The sequence below is a fragment of the Dipodomys spectabilis genome, unplaced genomic scaffold, assembly GCF_019054845.1.
Source record: "Dipodomys spectabilis isolate Male_0828 unplaced genomic scaffold, ASM1905484v1 ptg000146l, whole genome shotgun sequence".
Lineage (NCBI taxonomy): Eukaryota > Metazoa > Chordata > Mammalia > Rodentia > Heteromyidae > Dipodomys > Dipodomys spectabilis.
In genome coordinates, this window is record NW_024870823.1 from 399,780 (window position 1) to 422,744 (window position 22,965).

General features: G+C 45.9%; 1 protein-coding gene across 1 annotated transcript in view; it reads right to left on the bottom strand.

The window, feature by feature from the left end:
- The window catches only part of Plekhh1 (pleckstrin homology, MyTH4 and FERM domain containing H1), a 52,629-nt gene extending 29,894 nt beyond the window's left edge, over positions 1 to 22,735 (bottom strand). Inside the window, exons 1-5 of the mRNA XM_042691825.1 lie at positions 22,680 to 22,735; positions 15,382 to 15,540; positions 6,726 to 6,788; positions 4,834 to 4,983; positions 1,701 to 1,784 (exon numbers count right to left, since the gene is read on the bottom strand). Of these exons, the coding sequence (XP_042547759.1) occupies positions 1,701 to 1,784; positions 4,834 to 4,983; positions 6,726 to 6,788; positions 15,382 to 15,507 (423 nt within the window). The 5' untranslated portion in view covers positions 15,508 to 15,540; positions 22,680 to 22,735. The remainder of the gene's footprint in view (positions 1 to 1,700; positions 1,785 to 4,833; positions 4,984 to 6,725; positions 6,789 to 15,381; positions 15,541 to 22,679) is intronic.
- Positions 22,736 to 22,965: the final 230 nt, after the last annotated feature.

A 22,965-nucleotide genomic window follows, 5' to 3' on the forward strand; every position in this document is an offset into this window, starting at 1 on the left:
CCCTTCATAAGCACAGTTTGCCACTCACTTCCTTGTTTCCTGGGTCTTATCTCTCTGTTGTACATTGTTACATATTAATTTAATTGTGCCCACTTTTGAACTAGGTAAGTAGAATTACACAAAGTGTGCTTCTCTAAGTCTGGCTTCTTTCTCTTCACATAATGACCATGAGACCCATCTTTATAGCAGCTGTACGGGTTTAAACTAAACTCGTACACGTGTGTATGTGTGCGTGTGTGCGTGTGTGCGTGTGTGCGTGTGTGCGTGTGTGCGTGTGTGCGTGTGTGTGTGTGTGTGTGTGTGTGTGTGTGTGTGTGTGTGTGTGTGTGTGTGTGTGTGTGTACTCAGGGCCTGAGCACTGTCCCTGAGCTCTTGTGCTCCAGGCTAGTGCTCTACCACTTGACCCACAGCTCCACTTTCTAATAGATATCTGATAAAGATAACAGATAATTACAGATGAGAGTCTCAGCGACTTTACTGCCCAGGCTGGCTTTGAACCATGATCCTCAAGTCTCAGCCTCCTGAGGAACTAGGATAACAGGCGTGAGTCCTGGTGGCCAGCTACCCTAGCACACTTTTACTGAGCACCTTTTAACAAGGGCCCAATATAGCTGTGGGAAAATGGAGGAAAGGAAGTGGTGCTGTAGCTCAAGTGGTAGAGCGCTCGCCTTGAGCTGAAGAGCTGAGGGACAGCGCCCAGGCCCAGAGTTCAAGGCCCACGACCGACCAAAAAAAAAAAAGAAAAGAGGTGGGATGTGGCTCAAGTGATAGAGAACCTGCCTAGCAAGTGAAAATGGAGGTAAATGGTTAGTTCTATCCCTAGAAACATATAGTTTAGCAAGTGACCTGAGATATATATTTAAAGAAGGGGAGGCAAAATGAGCCAATACTCTCCTGCGGGAGTGAACTCAGAAGGCCAGAGTAAGAGCTGCATGTTTAACCTTTCCCAAACTACGACTCTCTTACTTTTAGTTTAGAAAGAGGCTGGCTTAGCAGTGATGAAGTACAAAAGTACATAGACAGAGAGGAAAGGGGGAACAGGGGCTACCTGGAACTGGCATGAGGGATGGACTGAGTCAGCATTGGACAGACAGTTTCTTCCGGGATGATGAAAAGCTATGAAAATAGTAGTGTGATAGTTGTATAACACTATGTGTGCATTTAGCAGCAATGACAGAACTGTACACTTGCCCTGGGTTCCATTCCTTAGTATGACATAAATAGAAAAAGGCACAAGTGGCGCCATGGCTCAAGTGGTAGAGTGCTAGCCTTGAGAAGCTCAAGAGAAGCTCAAGTTCAGTGCCTAGGCCCTGAATTCAAGCTCCAAACTGGCAATATATATATTAATTTGCAGGCTGGCTGCTGCTAGTGGCTCATGCCTGTGATCCTAGCTACTCTGAAGCCTAAATTTGAGGACTGTTGTTCAAAGCCAGCCCAGGCAGGAAAAATAGCTACAGTTGCAATGGCAGATTTCATGTATATTTTACTCAAATCCAGCACAAAGTTAGTCTGGAACTCAAGGAAACTGACCAAGTCAAAAGGAATGAGAAAGTAAAGCCAGGGGTATCAGTGAAGAACAAATATTAACAAAGTGAAGCCCAGCAAGTCCCTGGTATGGAAGAAGACAGGAAATTCTGGGGATCGGGGCAACCCAAGCAATACCCCAGGGCAGCACCCCCCAGAATAAGGCTTCAACTCACTTCTGCTAACTTCAGGGTCACCCACTCCTTGATCTTTGCAGCTTTTTCTTGAACAATTTTTGCTTCCTCAGCCCTCATCTGCTTCTGCAAGAAAGAGAAGGCCTTTAGTTAATTATAGCAGTCACTAGAAGAGTGAAGAATCAGAGGTGGGAAGCCAGAAAAAGGAACATCAAATGACTGAATGAGGGAGTCCCAATGGGGGGAAATCTTGCTGTGAATTAAATAATATTTTCTAAAACTATTATTGCCAGGTGGATGGTGCACACATCTGTAATCCTAGCACTCAAGAGACCAAGGCAGGAATTGCAGAGTTCAAGACAAGCCAGCTTCTGTGTCAAGAAAAAAATCAAAACAAAACAAAAAACCTTAAAAGAAACCAACAAAACACAGTTAAAAGTGAAAAGGGCATAATACAGATCCCCCGCAAAACATGAAGGAAAAGGTAATTAATCATCACTATCAATTACTGTATGATGCATACACACAAAAGAATTCATTAAACAAAATCAAAAGCTGGACATAGTGGTGTATGTTTGTAGTTCCAGTCACACAGGAGGCTGAGAGGGGAGGACCACTGAAGCCCAAGACCAGTCTGGGCAACAAAGGAAAAACCTGTTTCAAAAAAACACAAAAACAAAACAGTTGGTCCGGTAGCTCACACCTGTAATCCTAGCTACTCTGGATGCTGAGACCTGAGGATCACCACTCAAAGCCAGCCCAGGAAAGAAAGTCTATGAGAGGGGCTGGGAAGGTAGCTCAGTGGTAGAGAGCTTGCCTTGCATGCCTGAGTCCCTGGGTTCGATTCCTCAGCACCACATAAGCAAAAAATAAAAAAGCCGGAAGTGGCACTGTGGCTCAAGCGGTAAGCGCTAGCCTTGAGCTGAAGAGCTAAGGGACAGCACCCAGGCCCAGAGTTCAGGCCCCATGACCGGACCCCCCCCAAAAAAGAAAGTCTATGAGATTCTTATCTCCAATTAACCACTCAGAAAACCGAGAGCCACCGTGGCTCAAGTAGTAGAGCCCCAGCTTGAGCTGAAGAGCTCCCAAGCCCAAGCCCCACGACCGACAAACAAAAAAAAAAAAAAAACAAGGCTGGCGTGTGATTCAAGTGATAAGGCACTTGCCTAGTCAGCACAGGTCTTGAGAGTTCAAACCCCAGAAATGTTCTCTACCCTCCAACTGAAGAAGAATTTACAATACAAATGACACACATGCAAAGGGATATTTCAAATGAGCAACTGCTGAACATATGCAAAGGATATGAATCAACAATCAACAGGAAAAGAAGCCCATGAAAAGCTGAACAACCTCAATCCTAATTTTAAACAGACTGATAAAAACAAGACACCATTTCCCTCTAACAGCCTAACACAACTTCCAAGTTTGATATTATCCCAAACTGTCAAGAATGTGGAGAGTGAGTCCCCTTGTACAAAATGGCAAAGTCTTTGGGGGAAAGGATAGGTTGATAGCCACCAACATTTTTTGTTGTTGTTGTTGGTCATGGGGCTTGAACTCTGGGCCTGGGCGCTGTCCCTCAGCTCTTCAGCTCAAGGCTAGCGCTCTCCCACTTGAGCCACAGCACCACTTCTGGTTTTCTGGTGGTTCATTGGAGATAAAGAGTCTCATAGACTTTCCTGCCTGGATGGCTTTGAACCGTGATCCTCAGATCTCAGCCTCCTGAGTAGCTAGGATTATAGGCGTGAGCCACTGGTGCCGGCCCAACATTTTTTTTTTTAATTTAATTTTAATTTATTTTTTGTTGGTTGTGGGGCTTGAACTCTGGGCCTGGACACTGTCCCTCAGCAATTCAGCTCAAGGCTAGCACTCTACCATTTGAGCCACAGTGCCACTTCCGGCTTTTTTTTTCCTGCGTATGTGGTTCTGAGGAATCGAACCCAGAGCCTCATGCATGCAAGGCAAGCGCTCTACCACTGAGCCACCTTCCCAGCCCTAGTAGGTTTATATCTAAATAAAGCAAGGGCTGGAGGTATAGGTCCATGGTACAGCAACTGCCTAGCATGCTACCCCATCCGAGTGGCCTGGGATAAAATGAAATGGGCTTTGATCCTATACATGATGCTTATTTGCTGTGAGACATTAGTCAGGAAAGCTATTTCCTCTGTGTGCCTCTATAATGGGGAAAAAGGAAACCTCTTTGCTGAGCTATTCTGAAGAAGAAATGAGTGAACAGTGTACGCCTAACATCCAGGCATCAGCCAGCTCTACAAAAGCAGCTAGACTCTCAGGCTGAGGATGTTCCCAAAGTTCTCTTAGGAGCAAATTCCAATGCTGGACAGTGGGTTTTCCTAGGCTCTGACACACTCAGGAGGGTAAGTCTCAAATACCAGAAGGGGGCAACATTCATTTCTGCTTGTTCAGGTTCATTGAGAAACTTCGGCCAACCAGCTGACCAAGGAAGATCTTCCAGCCTTGCAGCTCCAGTCACACTACAGTCAAGTATCAAACAGCACATGCTGATGGGGCACAAGGCCAGCACAGAGAAAGAAAGGCTCTCCTTACAAAGCACCAACTATGGGCTGGGAAGGTGGCTCAGTGGTAGAGCGCTTGCCTTGCATGCATAAGGCCCTGGGTTCGATTCCTCAGCACCACATAAGCAGAAAAAATACAAAAGCTGGAAGTGGCGCTGTGGCTCAAGTGGTAGAGTGCTAGCCTTGAGCTGAAGTGCTGAGGGACAGCGCTCAGGCCCAGAGTTTAGACCCCATGACCGGACGCAAAAAAAAGCACCAACCATGTGTCTAATATTATATGCAGATTATCTATTAAATCCCCCCAATCAATAGATTTTTATAACCTCTATTGTATAGCTGTGTAAAATGATAACCAGCCATTTAAACAATGTGCCCAGTGAGAGAAGAGATAAAGGTAGGATTCAGACCCAGATCAGCCTGTCTCCAAGGTGCTTTACCTCTATAGCCCTTGTCTGGCTTCTAGTGAACAGATGTGAGGGAAAAAAGGCTTCTCACTAATCAAGACCCCATGTGAAAGAACAGGGTCATGGTAGTGAGCTCCCCACCACTTCAGGGCTCAAGCAGAGGGGCTTGAGAAGTGAGGTCAACTGGCGCCAATGCTGAAAGGGGATTGGTGCTCTATTGTACACATTAACCCTTACCTGTTTCTCCAGCTGTGCCTCCAGCTGGCAGATGAGCTCATCTTTGCTTTGCATGGCTTTCAGCAATTCTTGGTACTTGCAGTGCAGGCTGCCTGTGGAGTCCACGTTCTTTAGATTGGACAATTTTACCTTCTCTTCCATCATACCCACCTGAAAAGGACAGAGAGGTCTCACATCACTCATAAGGTGTATGCAATGGTCAGTAACAGAGGTGGGGCTGCCCCCAGATGTAACACACTATGACTTCCAGGCAGAGCACTTGTTCAGGGCAATCTGGGCCAATTGAAGGAAGCATTTATCTGGGCAAAAGGAACTGAAAACACAAAAACTCCTTTTGGCTATTCTGGGATGGAGGCACAGCTCAAGTGCACTTGGCTGGGAAGCACAAGACTCAAGTTCATACCTCAGTATCGCCAAATAATAATGATAATACGTTAACTATTCATCATTATTTTAATTAATATTAAAAATTCCTGCTTTGGCCTGCTGGCTTAGCTCTTGTTGATTATTCTAAGAAAGAGGAAATGCTTTAAGAGGAGGAATTTTTGAAATGCTAAGGTTTTGTCTAAACTGGTTGGTCCAAAGGGAAGAGAAATTAAGACTCACTTGAATTGTTCAACAAAGCAGAAGAGGGTGTGAGTATGTTTTGAAGAGGAATTAAGACACACCTCAGATTGTTCCAGTAGTACAGGGTGTGAGTTTTGTTTTGAGATTGCTTAAGTACTATTACTTTTATCTCAAAGTCTTTTAACAGTCACTTTATAATTACTTGAAACTGTTATCCCGTGCTGGGAAGGTGGTTCAGTGGTACAGTGCTTGCCTTGCATGCATGAGGCCCTCGGTTTGATTCCTCAGCACCACATAAGCAGAAAAAGCGGGAAGTAGGGCTGAGGTTCAAGTGGTAGAGCGCTGGTCTACAGCTGAAAAGCTGAGGGACAGCGCCCATGCCCAGAGTTGACGCCCCACAACCGACAAAAAAACAAAAAGTAAAACTGTTTATCAGTTTTTCCAGCTTCTTCAAACTTGCCAATCATGAGCAGATTGTGAACCTGAGCTCAGCCAATCCAAGCAGAAGGGTGGGGCCTGTTGTATTAGGGATAAAAAGGGAGCAGCCTGTCTGCTCTGTGTGCTCGCTTGCCAGATTTTTGGCAGATGGCACACTCTTCTGAAGTAAGTTTTGCCTTGCTGAGTTCCTTCCAGGACTGTTTCCTTATTCCATATGACACCCCAACATTCTGAGCCATTTCTAACATTAATATCATCATCAAGGCTAGGACTCTACCATTTTGAGCCATAGCACCACTTTTGGTTTTCTGGTGGTTAATTACAGATAAAATGTCACAGATTTTCCTGCCCAGGCTGGCTTTTGAACTGTGATCCTCAGATCTCAGCATTCCGAGTAGCTAGGATGTATAGGCATTAGCCACCAGAGCCTGGCAATTTAATATTTATTTGTTATTTTATTTTTTGTCAGTTGTGTGGCTTGAACTTGATGCCTGGGCATTGTCCCTAAGCTCTTTTGCTCAAGGCTACTATGTGTCCTATAGGTTCTAACTATAAGATAGGAGAGTCTTATTTATCATGGACCGGTGAATGGCTATGGAAGCACACTCACAGTTGAACCCTTCAATGGATGAGAACCATGCATGGAATCAAATGGGACTGCAGACCTAATTTGTTCCTGTAGCATAGCATGGCCCATTTGGACTAATGCACCCCCTCGTTAAACCAAGCCTACCCAAACATGCCTACATTGCCACAGAAAGCTCTTTGTACATCTACCTGTTCAGGTCTTACATGCAACTGATGGATTTCCTGGTCTCAGAAGACCAGATCATCTCCCCCTCCTCCCCATACTCTCTTGTCAATCTCCCACCCCCAGACCCTGTTACCTGGGTCTCTGCATTTTCTGCTCTCTGCTCCGCCTCCAGCAGCCTCTGCTCCAGCTCCTGCATCTGCTCAGCCGGGGAAGTAAAGATGTAGGTACCATAACCCAACTGTGACTACACCATAAGGGCCATCAAGCAAAGGGTCAGTCAGACTTTACACTCAAGCCAGGATTCCGCTTGTCAACACAACTGGCTCCAAGGTACCAGGGTAAAAGAATCTCATGGTGGCACTGGGAATGTGGCTTAGTGGTAGAGTGCTTGTCTAGCATGCATGAATCCTTGGGTTCAATTCCTCAGTACCACATAAACAGAAAAGCCAGAAGTGGCACTGTGGCTCAAATGGTAGAGTGCTAGCCTTGAGCAAAAGAAGCTCAGGTACAGTGCCCTGGCCCTGAGTTAAAACCCCAGGACTGGCAAAAAAAAAGAAGCAGCTGGGCACCGGTGGCTCACGCCTGTATTCCTAGCTACTCAGCAGGCTGAGATCTGAGGATCGTGGTTCAAAGCCAGCCTGGACAGGAAAGTCCATGAAACTCTTATCTCCAAAAAATCACTAGAAAACCAGAAGTGGTGCTGTGGCTCAAGTGGTAGAGCACTCGCCTTGAGCTGAAGAGCGCAAGGACAGCGCCCAAGTCCAGAGTTCAAGCCCCATGACCGAATAAAAAAAAAAAAAAGGATTCTCATGGTTATTTAATTCTCAGCTCCCTGATCCTGGGTTTATGAGTCAAGTGAAGAGCCATGGCTGCTGTCTTTGATGCTGATGAATGCAAGTCTAGGTTTTCTGTCCTTTTGTAGGATGGCTCTTGTTTACATACAAGCCTGCCTTGTATCATCCACACAGAATATCTCCCTGTTTGGGGACACATAACATTCATATCACCTTATTTAGTTTAATTTAAAAAAATAGAAAAAGAGACTGAAGTCTACTTTTTAGTGCCAGGAACCAAAGTGAACCTAAGGTCTTGAGCATACTAAGTATATTCTCTGTTACTAAACCATCCCTCGCTGCTACATTAAAAACAAACGAACAACCAACAACAACGACAAAAACCCAAGACAAGCACTGATGGCTCATGCCTATAATCCAGCTACTCAAGAGGTTTAGATCTGAGGGTTGTGGTTCAAAGCCAGCCCGTGCAAGAGAGTCCATGAGACTCTTATTTCCAATTATCCACCAGAAAACTGGAAACAGAGCTGTGGCTCAAAATGGTACAGCACTCACCTTGAGCAAAAGAGCTTGGGAACAGCACCCAGGCCCTAAATTCAACCCCACAACTGACCAAACAACAACAACAACAAAAAAAAACCCCACAATAACCCTGTCTTGGGGCTAGGTACAGCATATTGGCACAGCATTTGAATCCCTGGCACCACACATCTCTATCACCACAATCAAACAAAAAAAAACAAGCCAGGTGCTGGTGGCTCACACCTGTAATCCTAACTACCCAGTAGGCAGAGATCTGAGGACTGTGGTTCAAAGCCAGCCTGGCAGGAAAGTCCATGAGACTCTTATCTCCAATTAACCACCAGAAAACAGGAAGTGGCACTGTGGCTCAAGTGGCAGGATGCTAGCCTTGAGTTGAAGAGCTAAGGATCAGCGCCTAGGCCCAAAGTTCAAGCCCCATGACTGGAAAAAAGAAAATCAAATCTACCTAAGTGATATGGCAGCATATCACTTAGATCTAAGGAGCTAGGTAATTCTGGAATCTTACATCAAGTGGCTGAAGCAAAGGGACAGAGGCTCACAAAAGACAGTATAGGGCTGGGAAGGTGGCTCAGTGGTAGAGCGCTTGCCTCGCATGCATGAGGCCCTGGGTTCGATTCCTCAGCACCATATAACCAAAATAAAAAGCCGGAAGTGGCGCTGTGGCTCAAGTGGTAGAGTGCTAGTCTTGAGCTGAAGAACTGAGGCACAGAGCCCAGGCCCAGAGTTCAGGCCCCATGAACAGACCCAAAAAAAAAAGATCATATATAAGCTATAGCCTAAGGCTACATGGAGTATAGGTTAGAGATCGGCTCCCATCTTCCCCTGTCATGGCACCATTATTCCTTACCCAAACTGCACATCAGTAACTAAAGCTAAAGGCTCTGAATAGGCAGGGCAAATCCGCGTAGTCAGCTCTCAGGTGATGCTACATATTTCCTCACCTAACTCATCTTTTTTTTTTTTTTTTTCCCGTCAGTCCTGGGGCTTGAACTTAGGGCCTGGGCACTGTTCATGAGCTTCTTCTGCTCAAGGCTAGCATTCTACTACTTGAGCCACAGTACCACTTCTGGCTTTTTCTGTTTATGTGGTACTAAGGAATTGAACCCAGGGCTTCATGCATGTTAGGCAAGCGCTCTACCATTAAGCCACATTCCCAGATCTCCCCTAACTCATCTTATTCCTGGGAAACCTGTCTTCCCTATACATATACTTGAAGCATATCCCAATCTTATCTTCCAGAACGGGAGACAGGACCAGTCACCCCAACCCACACACTCTCCCTCAAATGGAATGGGTACTGAGAAGCTATGTGTCTCTCCAATCCTAGAAAGAAGAAAAAAAAATGGACAAGGAAAAGACGCCCTGATAAAAGACGCCCTAAATTATGAACTAGCTTCTGTGTAACATTCTTTTCACTGTCTAGCAGCAGCCTTGGGGCCCCTTCTCTTCTATCTTTTACCCAAGGAAAGCAAATTTCAACTAGGAAATTTAGACACTGGGACAGAAAAAGAACTGCTTAATACACTGTACATTTTTAGGCTAAAGAGAGATGGTTGAACAGTTGGAGAAAAAGCCAGATCCACACAGGACAAGTAGACAAGGGAGGGGCTAGCTACCACTAGAATATTTTCAAGTGTGTCCAAGCTGAAATGCTAGTTTTTGAGTGCTCAGCATTGTTTTTTCCTTCGGTGGTGGGGCTTGAACTCAGGGCCTGGGTGGCTGTCCCTGAGACTTCTGCTTAAGTTTAATGCTCTATTACTTTGAGCGTCAGCTCCACTTCTGGTTTTCAGGTGGATAATTGGAGATAAGAATCTCATGGACTTTCCTGCCAGGGCTGGTTTCAAACCAAGACTCTTAGATCTCAGCCTCCTGAGTAACTAGGATTATAGGCCTGAGCCTCTGATGCCCAGATCAACTTGTTCTTTTAATTCCAGCAGATACTGTTTTCACTTGAGTAGACCTTTCTTCTCCATACTTGCTTAAAGAGCCATTCATGGAGCTCTGAGAACTGGGACTACAGGCAGTCCATTCCTTACTTTTGTTCTGTTCCTCCTCTCAGAAAGTTCCCTAGGACCATGTCCTTAGCTGTTCTGTTAGTGCATGGGTCTGGAGCGACATGCCAGCCAAGGATTTCGGGCTCAGGCAGCTGACAATCTACTTTCACCCTGTTGAAAGTTGAGACTCATAAGTTGTCCTAGAACTGGCTGCAGCCACCTGATGAAAGGCCCTTGGCATGGATCTGGTATTCCACCTCCTTGTGTATGGCTCCTTGTTACAGGCAGTGAAGCTGTGAAATATCAGCCCTATATCAACAAGAGCAAAGGGCAGTCTCCTGCACCCTGGTACAACTCTGCTGGGCCCCGCAGCAGCCAGAGCTAAGAACTACATCATCCTGGGTCTCAAATGTTCCTTTGGAAAGAGGATTCAAGCCAGGCCTGGGGATCCACACCTATAATCCCAGCAATCAAAGCAGAGAATCATGAGTTTGATATTAGCTTGAGCTACAAAGCAAGAAGCTGTCTCAGAGCTCTAAGGGCTGGTAAGGTAGTTTAGTGGCAGAACACATGCCTAGAATGTGCAAGGCCTGTGTTCCATACTCAGTACCAAAAAAAAAAAAAAAAGAGAGGACTCAACATTCTTATCACTGCCTGGCATCTATTGGACAGAATGGTACAGGAAAGAGCCAAGCTTCTGAAGCCTGGCTAATTCCTCCACAGTGTGACTTCATACAAATTCCAGAATCTCTTCTGTTAGAGAAAACAACAGCCCTTACCTCCTAGGGTTGTTAAGGTTACCCAAGATGCCCACTAGTGTAATGTACATGACCTAGAATAGCAATGTAGATAGAAGTTGTTCGCTGGTGTTTCCTGATACAAAAGTTGTACTCAGGAGAGCAGTTTACCAGGACAGTATGACATTCACTTGTCCCAGCATCATTAGTAACAAAATTACTTTTTTCATCTTCTCTTCAGTTTACTGGTTAGAACTCACCTATATACAGAAAGAATGGCTTTAAGCCAGACGCTGTCAACTTTGAGCCTAGAGGGTTGTCTTATAAGACCTACATAGAGCCAGGTGCTGGCAGCTCATGCCTATAATCCTAGCTACTCAGGAGGCTGAGATCTGAGGATCATAGTTCAAAGCCAGCCCAGGCAGGAAAGTCCATGAGACTCTTATCTTCAATTAACTACCAGAAAACCAAAAGTGGTGCTGTGGCTCAAGTGGTAGAGCTCTGGTCTTGAGCTGAAGAGCTGAGGGACAGCACCTAGGCCCAGAGTTCAAGCCCCATGATGGACCAAAAAAAAAAAGGAGCAGGTAGCCTATACTTATAGCTATATGTCAGCTTTTAAGGAGCATTAACTCACTGAAAATTTCCTAACAAAGGGCATTATTATCGCTATTACAGAGATCAAGAAACTGAAGCAGGCTAGGCTCTGGTGGCTCATGCCTGTAATCCTAGCTACTCAGGAGGCTGAGATCTGAGGATTATGGTTCAAAGCCAGCCTGGGCATGAAAGTCTGTGAGACTCTTATCTCCAATTAACCACCAGAAAACCAGAAGTGGCACTCTGGCTCAAAGTGGTAAAGCCTTGAGCAAAAGAGCTCAGGGACAGTGCCCAGGCCTAGGCCCTGAGTTCAAGCCTTATAACTGACAAAACAAAAAGAAGGAAATTTAACTTTACTTGACTTACATAACTGTAACTTCTCTGTGTATCATCTTGATAACAACAATTAAAAAAAAAAGAGCAAGAGAGAAACTGAAGCAGACAGGAAAGGTAACCTGCTCAAGGTCATACAGCTAGTAAGATTCAGAGCCAGAGATGGATGCTTATGACTCACACCTGAAATCTTAGCTACTAAGAGTTGAGATCCAACAGATCAAAGTTGAAAGCCAGCACGGGAAAAAAAGTCTACAAGACTCCATCTATAAAATATGAACCAGAAAAGGCCAGGCTAGAGATGTGGCTCAAGTATTAAAGAGAACCCAGCAAAGCAAGCAAACCAAGAAAGCACGAGGCCCTTGAAATCAAACACTGGTACTTGCCCTCCCCCTCCCCCCCCAAAAAAGATTCAGAACTAGGATTCAAACTCAGATCAAAGAGTTCCAGACTCCATGCTATTTAGACACAAGCTATATTGTCTATCACGCCCAAATTTCACATGTCACATAAAAATCTACTCCATAAACATTACTCTCTGGAAGAATCTATTTACCTGATCACACTAGGGTTACATTTTCTCCTTCCAGTAAGTGGCTTCAGTATGTCCTCTCCAGTTTTCCTCTCAAGAAGCTCACTTGCCTATTTCCTATGAGCATTTTGAGTGTGCTGGATTCTAAATGGTTCTAACTCTGTTGAAATCAAAGACAATGGCTTTCTTTTCTTCTTTCAGTGGCGGTACTGAAGTCTGAGCTCAGGGTCTTACGTTTGCTGGCAGGTTTGCTCTACCAGTTGAACATATCCAGCCCCTTAAAAGTCAAGGGTTTTAATATTTGCTCTAGCAGACCTTCGGCTCACTTGAAATCACATACTCATTTTCAAATGGCAAAACACACAACTGTGGAACTGGAGTAAGAAATAACTGACTCTTCTAAACAACAGGAAATGCTGTTTTTGCAGGGTTTAAACAAACAAACAAACAAAACTACACACAGGCTGGGGGTTATACTTCAGTGGGAGAGAATTTGCTAGCACATGCAAAGCCCTAGGCTCCAGCCCACACACTGAAAAGAAGTTACATAAACTTAAATGTACTGGAAGTATTTTTTGACGTTTTCTTGTTAAAGGTTGTTTTTAAGACCACTTCACTAAATACTTAAAAAAAAAACAACTTTAATTCTCATTTCTTTAGACTTATAACAGCTGGCTGTTCCCCATGACGTATTCTCATCTTCTTGCTCATAAGCAGATCACCCATAGTGCAGCACGTAACTATTTAAAATAAAGATGACACTTCCCAACCTCCTTTGAAGCTAAGTATAACATGTGACTGAGATTGGGTCAGTGAGAACACAACCGAAGGAATATATGGTGCGTGTGGGTATGGATTTCAAGGGGGAAATGGTAATGTGGGTATCAAGGTGAACCATCTTCAGATACCGAGAACATCATCCTGGAGCCGGACTGATAAGACAGGAGCAGTTATAATAGAAAGAAAGAAACATCTACCTGGCAAAGCCGTTATTTTGGATTCTTTCCTACAACAGTAGCTGGGAACTACAAGCGGTGTGACATCACGCCCTTATATACCTTTTATTTAGGCTGGGCCCTTTAGTAGTCCTGCCTTCATACAGAAGATAGAGTTTCAACTCAGATCGCCATTTAGCCAAATGTTATATCTGACTTCACAACTGTAAAAGCTCCAACTTTATTCCTTGTATTAAAAGAAGGCGGGGCACAGCCCTTCCTCCCTCGGATTAGTCTCATTTTTCCCTCTTCAATTTGCCCTGAGAAATCCTCTGGCTTTTTTTTTCAACACTCATCTCTTCACTTAGAAGGATATTTTCTTTTTTTTTTTTTTTTTGTCGGTCATGGGGCTTGAACGCTGGGCCTGGGCTCTGTCCCTCAGCTCTTCAGCTCAAGGCGAGTGCTCTACCACTTGAGCCACAGTGCCACTTCCAGTTTTCTGGTGTTTTTTTTTTTTTTTATTGGAGATAGGAGTCTCACTGTCTCTCCTGCCCGGGCTGGCTTTGAACCTTGAGCCTCAGATCTCAGCCTCCTGAGTAGCTAGGATTACAGGCGTGAGCCACCAGCGCCCGGCTAGAAGGATATTTTAAATAACTAATTCCGGTTTTGTACAGAAGTCTGTCCCTTCATGTTTCAGACCACCTAGCCCAAATGGATTCCTTCCTTCCTTCCCTTTTCTTCCTTCACCGTGTCTCCCCCAATATCATAACTTACGGTATTAAGCTCAAACTTTATAGTGTACAAAATCATTCTCTGGGAGCTTGTTGTGCTTAGTGGCACCCAGTTATTTGCAGCACCCTGAAGATTTGGATCAAGAGGACTGGAGTAGCTCGGGAACATATACACACTTGAACAAGCAGCATGTCATGTGATTCTGAACACACTTTGACAACTGCAGCCCTTCTTCTAAGGTGGATGAATTCTTCCATTGTCACATATCCACAGGAACCCTGCACTGTCCAACACACTAAGAGAACAATGCCAACTGACTCAGGGGTCAAGAGTTCCTAGTTTAGGCTAGTCCACAGCCTTGCCCCAATTATTGAAACGGCCACTGACTTGCCTTCCTGATTTTGAGGTTGTACAACTGTCAATAAAACAGACTTTCTTAATGAACACATGAATTGGAAAGGAGCTGAGCTTTACCTTTGTACTGTGAGAGAAAAATTAACTGGGAAAAATAATAATATAATCAAAATGAGAGCGACCTGGGGGTGAGAATACCCTCATAAAATTCAATGTATATCCTACAAAATTAAGAATATTGAGCCAGGCGCCTATAATCCTAGCTACTCAGGAGGCTGAGATCTGAGGATCGTGGCTTGAAACCAGCCCAGGCAGAAAAGTCCCCATGAGACTCTTATCTCCAACTAACCACTCAAGAGCTGGAAGTGACACTGTGATTCAAGCGGTAGAGTGCTAGCCTGGAGTACAGAGAGGCTCAGGGGCAGCACCCAGGCCCCGAGTTCAAGCCCCACAACTGGCAAAAAAAGAAAATTGGGAGAAGGGGTGGGATTGGGATAGATGGGTGGAAATGATGAAAGGGGTAACACTGATCAAGATTCAATATATTCATACGTTGCTTTGTTCAATGGCAACTCCTTTGTACAACTACTTAATGTTTTAAAACAAATTAAAATAAAAGGTTGAGTTACTCAAAGTAAACATATATACATATGTGCGTGCGCGCGCGCACGCGCACACACACACACACACACACACACAAATATACTTTATCTCAAAGGCAAAACAAGCAAGACAGGTGCTGGTGTCTAACATTTGTAACCCTAAACTACTCAGAAGGCTGAGATCTGAGGATCATGGTTTGAAGCCAAACTAGGCAAGGAAGGCTATGAGACTCTTAGCTCCAATTAACCACTAAAAAGCAAGAAATGGAGCTATGGCTCAAGTGGTAGAACCTAGGCCCTGTGTTTAAGCCCCCCAAATGGCAGACACATTAAAAAAGAAAAAAAGAAAACAAAAACAAAAGAGGAGGGCTGGGGGTATAGAGTTCAGCCCTAAAAAGGTAACATAGGGCCAAGATTGATACCATTCTTTGATTTGGCATATGAAAAGCAGAACAGACAGAAATGCCAAATTAAAGCTTAGTAAGTTGTTCAGAATTTAATCCTTAAACCAAGAATCTACCTTGTGTTTCATGCCACATGAAACCACGGAAAATTATCTCATTGAAAGTTTACTTTCCCCAGCTCTGCCTCCCTGACTGCAGCCTGCTGCTAACTCCTGCAATGATCCTTGCTACTCACCTTGTCAGCCAGCAGCTCCCTAATCTTGCTGGCCTGCAGACGGAACCGGAAGAGCTGTGTTTCCAGGGTCAGGCAGCGTTTCTGCCAGTCTACACTGGCCCGGGTCTCTACCTGGACTTCCGCCATGATGGAATCAACTTCTGGATATTGCTCTAAACTCTAAGAATCAGCACACAGAGGGAGGAAAAGATAAATCAGTGTGTGTGGAGCAATTATTTGGGGAAAACAGGAAGAGGAGGAGACCAAAGAAGGACCTAGAAAGCAGTTGGGGAAAGGAGGAAGTCACTGTTCTCTCCAGGTGGTCTTCCATCTTTCTCAGCCCAGTGTGTTCCGTTCCTACAGTAAGTAGCTGAATAAGCTCAGGAAGTTGGTCTCCTTTGCAGACTGGAGAAGGGCTCGTGCCTATAATTCTAGCCACTCAGGAGACTGAGATCTGAGAATCAAGGTTCAAAGCTAGCTCTGGAAAGAAGGTCCATGAGCCTATTATTTCCAATTAACCACCTAAAGGCTGGAAGTAGAGTTGTGCCTCAAGTGGTACAACATTAGCTTGGAGCAAAAAGCTATGCAAGAGCCCTGAGTTCAAGCCCCAGTACTGGAACCAAAAAAAAAAAAAGTAGGACTTGTTTTCCATTCAATTATCCACTCAACAACAATTTATATACCACTGTGTAAACACTAGAGATGCAAATGTAGAGAGGTCCCACCTTTGAGTTCTCAAGGAATTTTAATGTCCTTTGCTAGAGATACATATGATGTATAGGCAAAATGATAAACTGTCTGAGATCTGCTTATTCTATGGTAAAAAAAGGGAAAATACGTATCAACTAAGATTTGTCAAACTGTTGGGTTAGAGGATACATATGAGATACACTTAGCACTGAAAATTTTATAGACAAAAAGGGAAGCATTCAAATTCCACAAAGAATGAGGTAAATTATTAAGAATGAGAAAAAATATATATAAAAATTTTAAGCCAGGCGTTGGTGGCTCACGCCTGCACTAGCTACTCCTAGCTACTCAGGAGGCTGAGATCTGAGGATTGCAGTTCAAAGCCAGTTCAAAGCCAGCCTGGGCAGGAAAGTCCATGAGACTTTTTTTTTTTTGGGTCGGTCGTGGGGCCTGAACTCTGGGCCTGGGTGCTGTCCCTGAGCTCTTCAGCTCAAGGCTAGCACTCTACCACTTAAGCCACAGTGCCACTTCTGGCCTTTTCTGTTTATGTGGTGCTGAGGAATCGAACCCAGGGCCTCATGTATGTGAGGCAAGCATTCTACCTCTTAGCTACCTTCCCAGCCCTCCATGAGACTCATCTCCAATTAAGCACCAGAAACCCGGAAGTGGTGCTGTGGCTCAAGTGGTAGAGTGCTTGCTTTGAGCTAAAGAGCTCAGGGACAGTGCCCAGGCCCCACAAATGAAAAAAAAAAATTTAAGAAACTTTAACATTGGGGCTGGGAAGTTGGCTCAGTGGTAGAGCGCTTGCCTTGCATGCCTGAGGCCCTGGGTTCGATTCCTCAGCACCACATAAGCAAAAAGAAAAAAGCCGGAAGTGGTGCTGTGGCTCAAGTGGTAGAGCGCTAGCCTTGAGCTGAAGAGCTGAGGGACAGTGCCCAGGCCCAGAGTTCAGGCCCCACGACCGGACCCAAAAACAAAAACAAAAAACAAAAAAAAGAAACTTTAACATTAAAGTAAATCTATATCTCACATTTTCTAAGGCATCCAGGGCTCAAATATTCTGTCACTACAAACAATAAGCACAGACACTTAATATGTGTCCTGTTTTTTGTCTTCCTTTAAAAATAGTCAGTAGACCTGGCCCAACAATTAAACTACTGATGGGTCTAGTGTCTGATTCTTTCAACTCTGAGCTCCTCAGAAAACTGGGTACATGATCTCAGTCCAGAACCATCATCCTGAACAATGCAAGCATTGTGACCTCTCAGCCATCCCTACCTCAAAAAGACTGGGACCAACTGGAACGGGAAGGAAGACAAAGACTAAAACAAAACATGACCTTCTCTGAGCTAAGATCACAGCTGAGAAGACAAAACAGAACCTTGTAGGGCTTCCACAGAAGCTGGGAGGCTTCACGTTTGACTTTCTTTGTCTTCTGGGCAAACTTCTGCTTTTCCTCCCATCCTCCCATCAATAGAAAAAGTAGCACACCAGAGACTGGGATTTGAAACCCAACTCAAGCTAAGAATTAACCAATAAAAGCACCCAAAGTAAAACCAAAGGCTGGGGAAAAGAAACACATTTGAGTTTCATTAATTTCGTTTTTCTTTCCCTCTTACTGATTGAGATTCCCCCGGACAGAGCAAAACCTCAAATTATTAAAACTTCCAGGGATTTTGGAAATAAAACATTTTTTTTTTTTTTGATCGGTCGTGGGGCTTGAACTCTGGGCCTGGGCGCTGTCCCTCAGCTCTTCAGCTCAAGGCGAGCGCTCTACCACTTGAGCTACAGCGCCACTTCCGGTTTTCTGGTAGTTTATTGGAGATAGGAGTCTCTCAGTCTTTCCTGCACGGGCTGGCTTTGAACCGCGATCCTCAGATCTCAGCCTCCTGAGTAGCTAGGATTACAGGCGTGAGCTACCAACGCCCGGCTTTATTTTTATTTCTGATATCAGAAATGTTATTTGGTATTTGAGCTTACACCTAGACTTCAGGTGTAAGGAAGTGATATCATGGTTCTGGACTAACCAGTGGGCGGGCTAATCCTATCCCTGCCTCTGCTTCAGGCATGTTGGCAAGCTCCTCAGGAGGCTGAGACTGGTGCTAGGCTTGCCTCAGCTTGTAAGGGGAGCTAAGAGGTTTGGAAGAAGATCTAGAGCAAGGTGCATACTGCCAAACCTCAGGCCCCGAGGCCATTCCGGCAGAAGCAGGTGTTTGGAGCAACATGAATGTTAAAGGAAGGTACTAGTAAACTGAACCTCATTACTTAAGTGATCTTGCACTTGTTCCTCCCCAAACCAAGATGTGCAAGGATGAGCACAAATGAATGCCTGACTCTTAACGTTCCAAAGCAAGGCAACAAGTGTCATTATCCTCTAGACAGAAGACAGGGCAGTTATTTGCAATAATCAGATGAGATAACTCATCGTGTGTGTGTGTGTGTGTGTGTGTGTGTGTGTGTGTGTGTGTGTGTGTGTGTGTGTGTGTGTGTGTGAGAGAGAGAGAGAGAGAGAGCAAGCGAGCGAGAGAGAGCTGAAGTATAGCAGGGCTAAATCAAGAACCTTGACCTCCTAACATCTAGGAGAATCCTGTTTCCCTGGAGGCTTCAGTTGTAGTGGTAGATCTCTCAGTCTACCAGGCCTGCCTAACACAAATACATCATTAATGGGAAAAATAGATGGGGCAGGCTGGGGATGTGGCCCAGTGGTGGAGCCCTTACTTATGCACACAAAGCCCCAGGTATGATCCCCAACACAGGGGAGGAAACAAAGTTATGGGGTCTCTTACTATCTGATTCTCTGGCACCGTTATATCCATGTGATGAGAATGTTTGTAACTCCCACTTGCTAAGGATGGACCATCGCTTCGTCTGCTTTGTGTGTGTGTGTTTGTGTGCACGTGCGCGTGGGCCCAGCATGCACCAGGCCTAGGACTTGACCTGGGACTTGAGTGTTGTCCCTGAGTTTTTCTTTTTTTTCCTCAAAGCTAGTGCGCTACCACTTTAGACACAGCTCCACTCCTAGCTTTTGGGTGGTTAATTGGAGGAAATAATCTCATGGATAGCTGAGGAATGGCTCAGGCCTATAATCTTAAGTACTCAGAGGCTGAGATTTGAGGATCATGGTTCAAAGCCAGCCCAGGCAGGAAAGTCTCTGAGACTCTTATCTCCAATTAACCACCAGAAAACCGGAAGTGGTGCTGTGGCTCAAAGTGGTAAAGCACTAGCCTTGAGCTGAAGAGCTCAGGACCAGCACCCAGGCCCAGAGTTCAAGCCCCACGACCAACAGAAAAAAAAAAAAAAAAAGAGACAGTCTCATGGACTTTCTGCCCAGACTGGCTTGGAACCATGACCCTCAAATCTCAGCCTCCTGAGTAGCTAGGATTATAGACATATGCCATCGCTGCCCGGCTGCGACCTCATCTTAATGCTGGCTCTTCTAAAAGGAGACTGACCATCTGGCCAATTGTTGGAAAGAAACAGCTCTGGGCATTCCTTCTGGAGCTGGAGCTGGAGCTGGGAGGAGGGTACACGCACACATAGGGGTACAACTCATCTCCCTTCAATCTCAGCACCATCATCTGATCAAGCCGATGACATGGACTTCACCTCTACTCAGTGTGAGCATCAGAGCTAAGAAAAAGTGGGCATGGTTCAGGCCTTGGGAGGACCCAAATACCAAAAGAAGGGGCCAGGACAGCAAGGTATAGCACACCTGAACAATGAAAACAAGAAAGAATAACAGCGTTAACAATTAAGATCTGGCACCAAACATCTTGGGCTTGAACCCTGGCTAAGGCACTATATAAAAATAACCTTATGCCCTAAAATGATTTGTTTAACTTGTCTGGTCCTCTGTTGCATCTTGAAATTAAGATAAATAATACTTGAAAGATGAAGGCAATAATATCAGGTTAATCCATATGACAATTAACTGTTTTTGTTGTTTTGTTTTACTTTCAAAAATGGCACTTTCAGAGCTAATAATATAAGCTCAGTGCTTGTATAGCACACATGCATCAGGTTCAAGCCCAGCACAGTAAAAGAAAAAAGAAAAAGGAAGGAAGGAAGGAAAGAAAGAAGGAAGGAAGGAAGGTAGGTAGGAAGATAAGTTGGGGGGAAGGGGAAGAAAGAGAAGAGAGAGAAAGAGAAAAGGAAGGGAAGAGAAGAGAAGGAAGATGGGAGTAAGGAGAGAACAGTGTGTGGTAGTATACACTGTAATCTCAGCATTGGGGAGGCTAAGGTAGGATCAAGACTTTAAGCCTGGAACACAAAGTAAACTTGAGCTCAGCCCTGCTGCACAACAAGACCTCTCAAGATAAGTAAATTAACTTAAAAAGGGGAAAAAAGAAAGAAACAAGAGAGAGAAAAAAGATAAGGAAGTTAGTTCACAGATCACACCATACATATTTCCTTGAACATTAGAGATATTACAAAACCCTGGTCCCTAGTAAGCAGGGAATGTGACCACTACTATTACATCAACAAATAATCATAGTAGTACCCCAGACCTATGACTCACAGATGTGTGCTCACCATGAACTCCACCTTAGAGAGAAGCAAATGTTAAAAATAACATATATTTACTTTTGACTATTGAATGAAAGGATATAAGGTTCAAAACTCCTTCCTATCTCGTACTAAAGCCATAGCTCTCCTGGGGTGGGGGTTGTGTCTTTTCTGAGAGATGGAATGTAAACATTCAAACACATCACACATACACAGACAGACACACACACACACACACAATGAGACACTACACAAACTGACACTACAAAAATAGGGCTTAAAGATCTTCCTAGTAAATACCTATCTTTGCCACACTTTCCCTCCAAGGTTTTGTTTTGTTTTTTGTCGGTCGTGGGGCCTGAACTCTGGGCCTGGGTGCTGTCCCTCAGCTCTTCAGCTCAAGGCCAGTGCTCCACCACTTGAGCCACAGAGCCACTTCTGGCTTTTTCTGTTTATGTGGTGCTAAGGAATAGAACTCAGGGCCTCCTGCATGTGAGGCAAGCACTCTACCACTGAGCCACTTCCCCCAGCCCGCTCCAAGGTTTTTAAGAACTCTATTTTATTATGTGGCTATTACGCGATCTGACTCAAGGATCCAGTATATTGGTAATAATTGAGTCGTTTCCATTTCCATCCTTTTGCTAAGACGAACAATGCCGCAATGAATATTTAATGAAAATACATACTTCATATACATAAGAGTATACCTGAAGGATAGCCCTGAAATGGAATTGTAGGGTTAAGTGAGACAGATTTTTTTTTTAAGTAACCTCCCCTGAGGCTATCCTAATTCCCACTTCAACCTGCCCAGAGAGCCTACTTCTCCACCTCAGAGGTCACTTTTGACCTAGCTTTTGATAGAAGACATGACAGCCCACGGGCCTGCAAGAGGGTGAAGGAACACCAGCCTGCCGTGAAGTTGCCCAAGACTCGGGCAAAGGAATCCTGGCAGCTTAACATCACAGTGAATAAAGCATTGTCCAATCACTAAGGACCACAGAGTACAGCACGCGGATAAACAGCCTGGTAAAGATAAGAAGAATAGAAAGAGGATTGCACGGAGGGTGAGGGAAATGGGAGGGACCCGCTTCCTTTCCATATTTGGTGACGTCTGAAGAGGGTAGAAGGGGCACCCCGGTTTTGTTTTGTTTTTTTCTTTTTCAGCTCAACTGTCAGTTTTAACAAGCTGGGGCTCATACATAAGGTGCGCTTCCTTCTAATCCGGGCCCAGTAGGTCCTCTCTGGGCCGATGGAAGGTGGACAGAACCCATTAGGAATTCCGAAGGTTTACTTGGGAGACTAGCCTCTTCCACTCTGCCTCCATGACCTTGGGCAAGTCACAACTCTTCAGTCCTACGTTCCTCCTTCGTAAGGTGGAGATCATACGAATAATAGGAATGTGGCCCGGCACACTAGCCAGTGAATGCAGTGTAAAGTGATGTTAGCAGTCGGGTACATGACCAATCTTCCACCGAAAAAAGAATCCAGACACTGGGGGGGGGGGGGGGGGGGGTTGGGGGGGTTACTACAGAGACTAACAGTAAAAGCTTAGGAAGACAACCTGACGAAGAGGGGGGAAGGGGGGCCTTAGCTCCTCGAGGCGGGGCCGGGTCTTCACAGCCTCTACCACCACAGCCTGCCCCCCACCACCACCCCAGGGGCCCAGGGAGCGGTCCCGGGCCCTTGGGGACCGAGTCCTCTCCAGGGCTCCTAGGTGGTCACTGGGCTCCCGATCTGTTTCTTTTTCTGCTCGCCTGACCCACAAGGGCTCCTGAGAGAAACATCCAGAAAACTCCGTAGACACAAGCTAGGATAAAGTGGGGAGGGGGGAGGGCAGAGGCAGCCGGGACGAGGTGGCCGCCGGCACGTCCGTCCCGTCCGTCCCCGGGGCTCTTCCCGACTGGATCGAGCCGGTCCCCAAGGGCAGGTCCTCCCCGGGAAGGCAGGCGCGGCTCGCGGTCGGTGCGGGGCGCCCGGGGCCCCCGGCTCCCCAAGCCCGCCCCGCGGCTCGCCCGCGATCGCCCACTTCCAGATGGGTCGGCACCTGTTGGAGGTGCGGGGCGGAGACTCGGTCTCCGGGTCACCCTGCCGAACGCCCTCTCTCGCGTCCCCCAGCTGCTCACCTTCCGCGAGCTTCGGGGGTCCCCAGGGCGCCCCGCGCGCGCCGCCTTCGCCGCCGTCCCGGGCGGCCGCTGGGTCTCGGCTCCCCGGCCGCCGGGGTCGCGGTGGGCGGGGCGGGAGCAGCTGCAGCCCCGGAGCGGGGGCGGGGTGGGGGGCGCGCGCTGCGGGCACAAAGCGCAGCCCCGCCGGCGGCGCCCGCCTCCCCGCCGCGCTCCGCCCGCCTCCCCGCCCCGCCGCTCCCGCCCGCTCCTTAAAGGCCGAGCCCCGGGCGCCGCTCCGCGGGCAGCG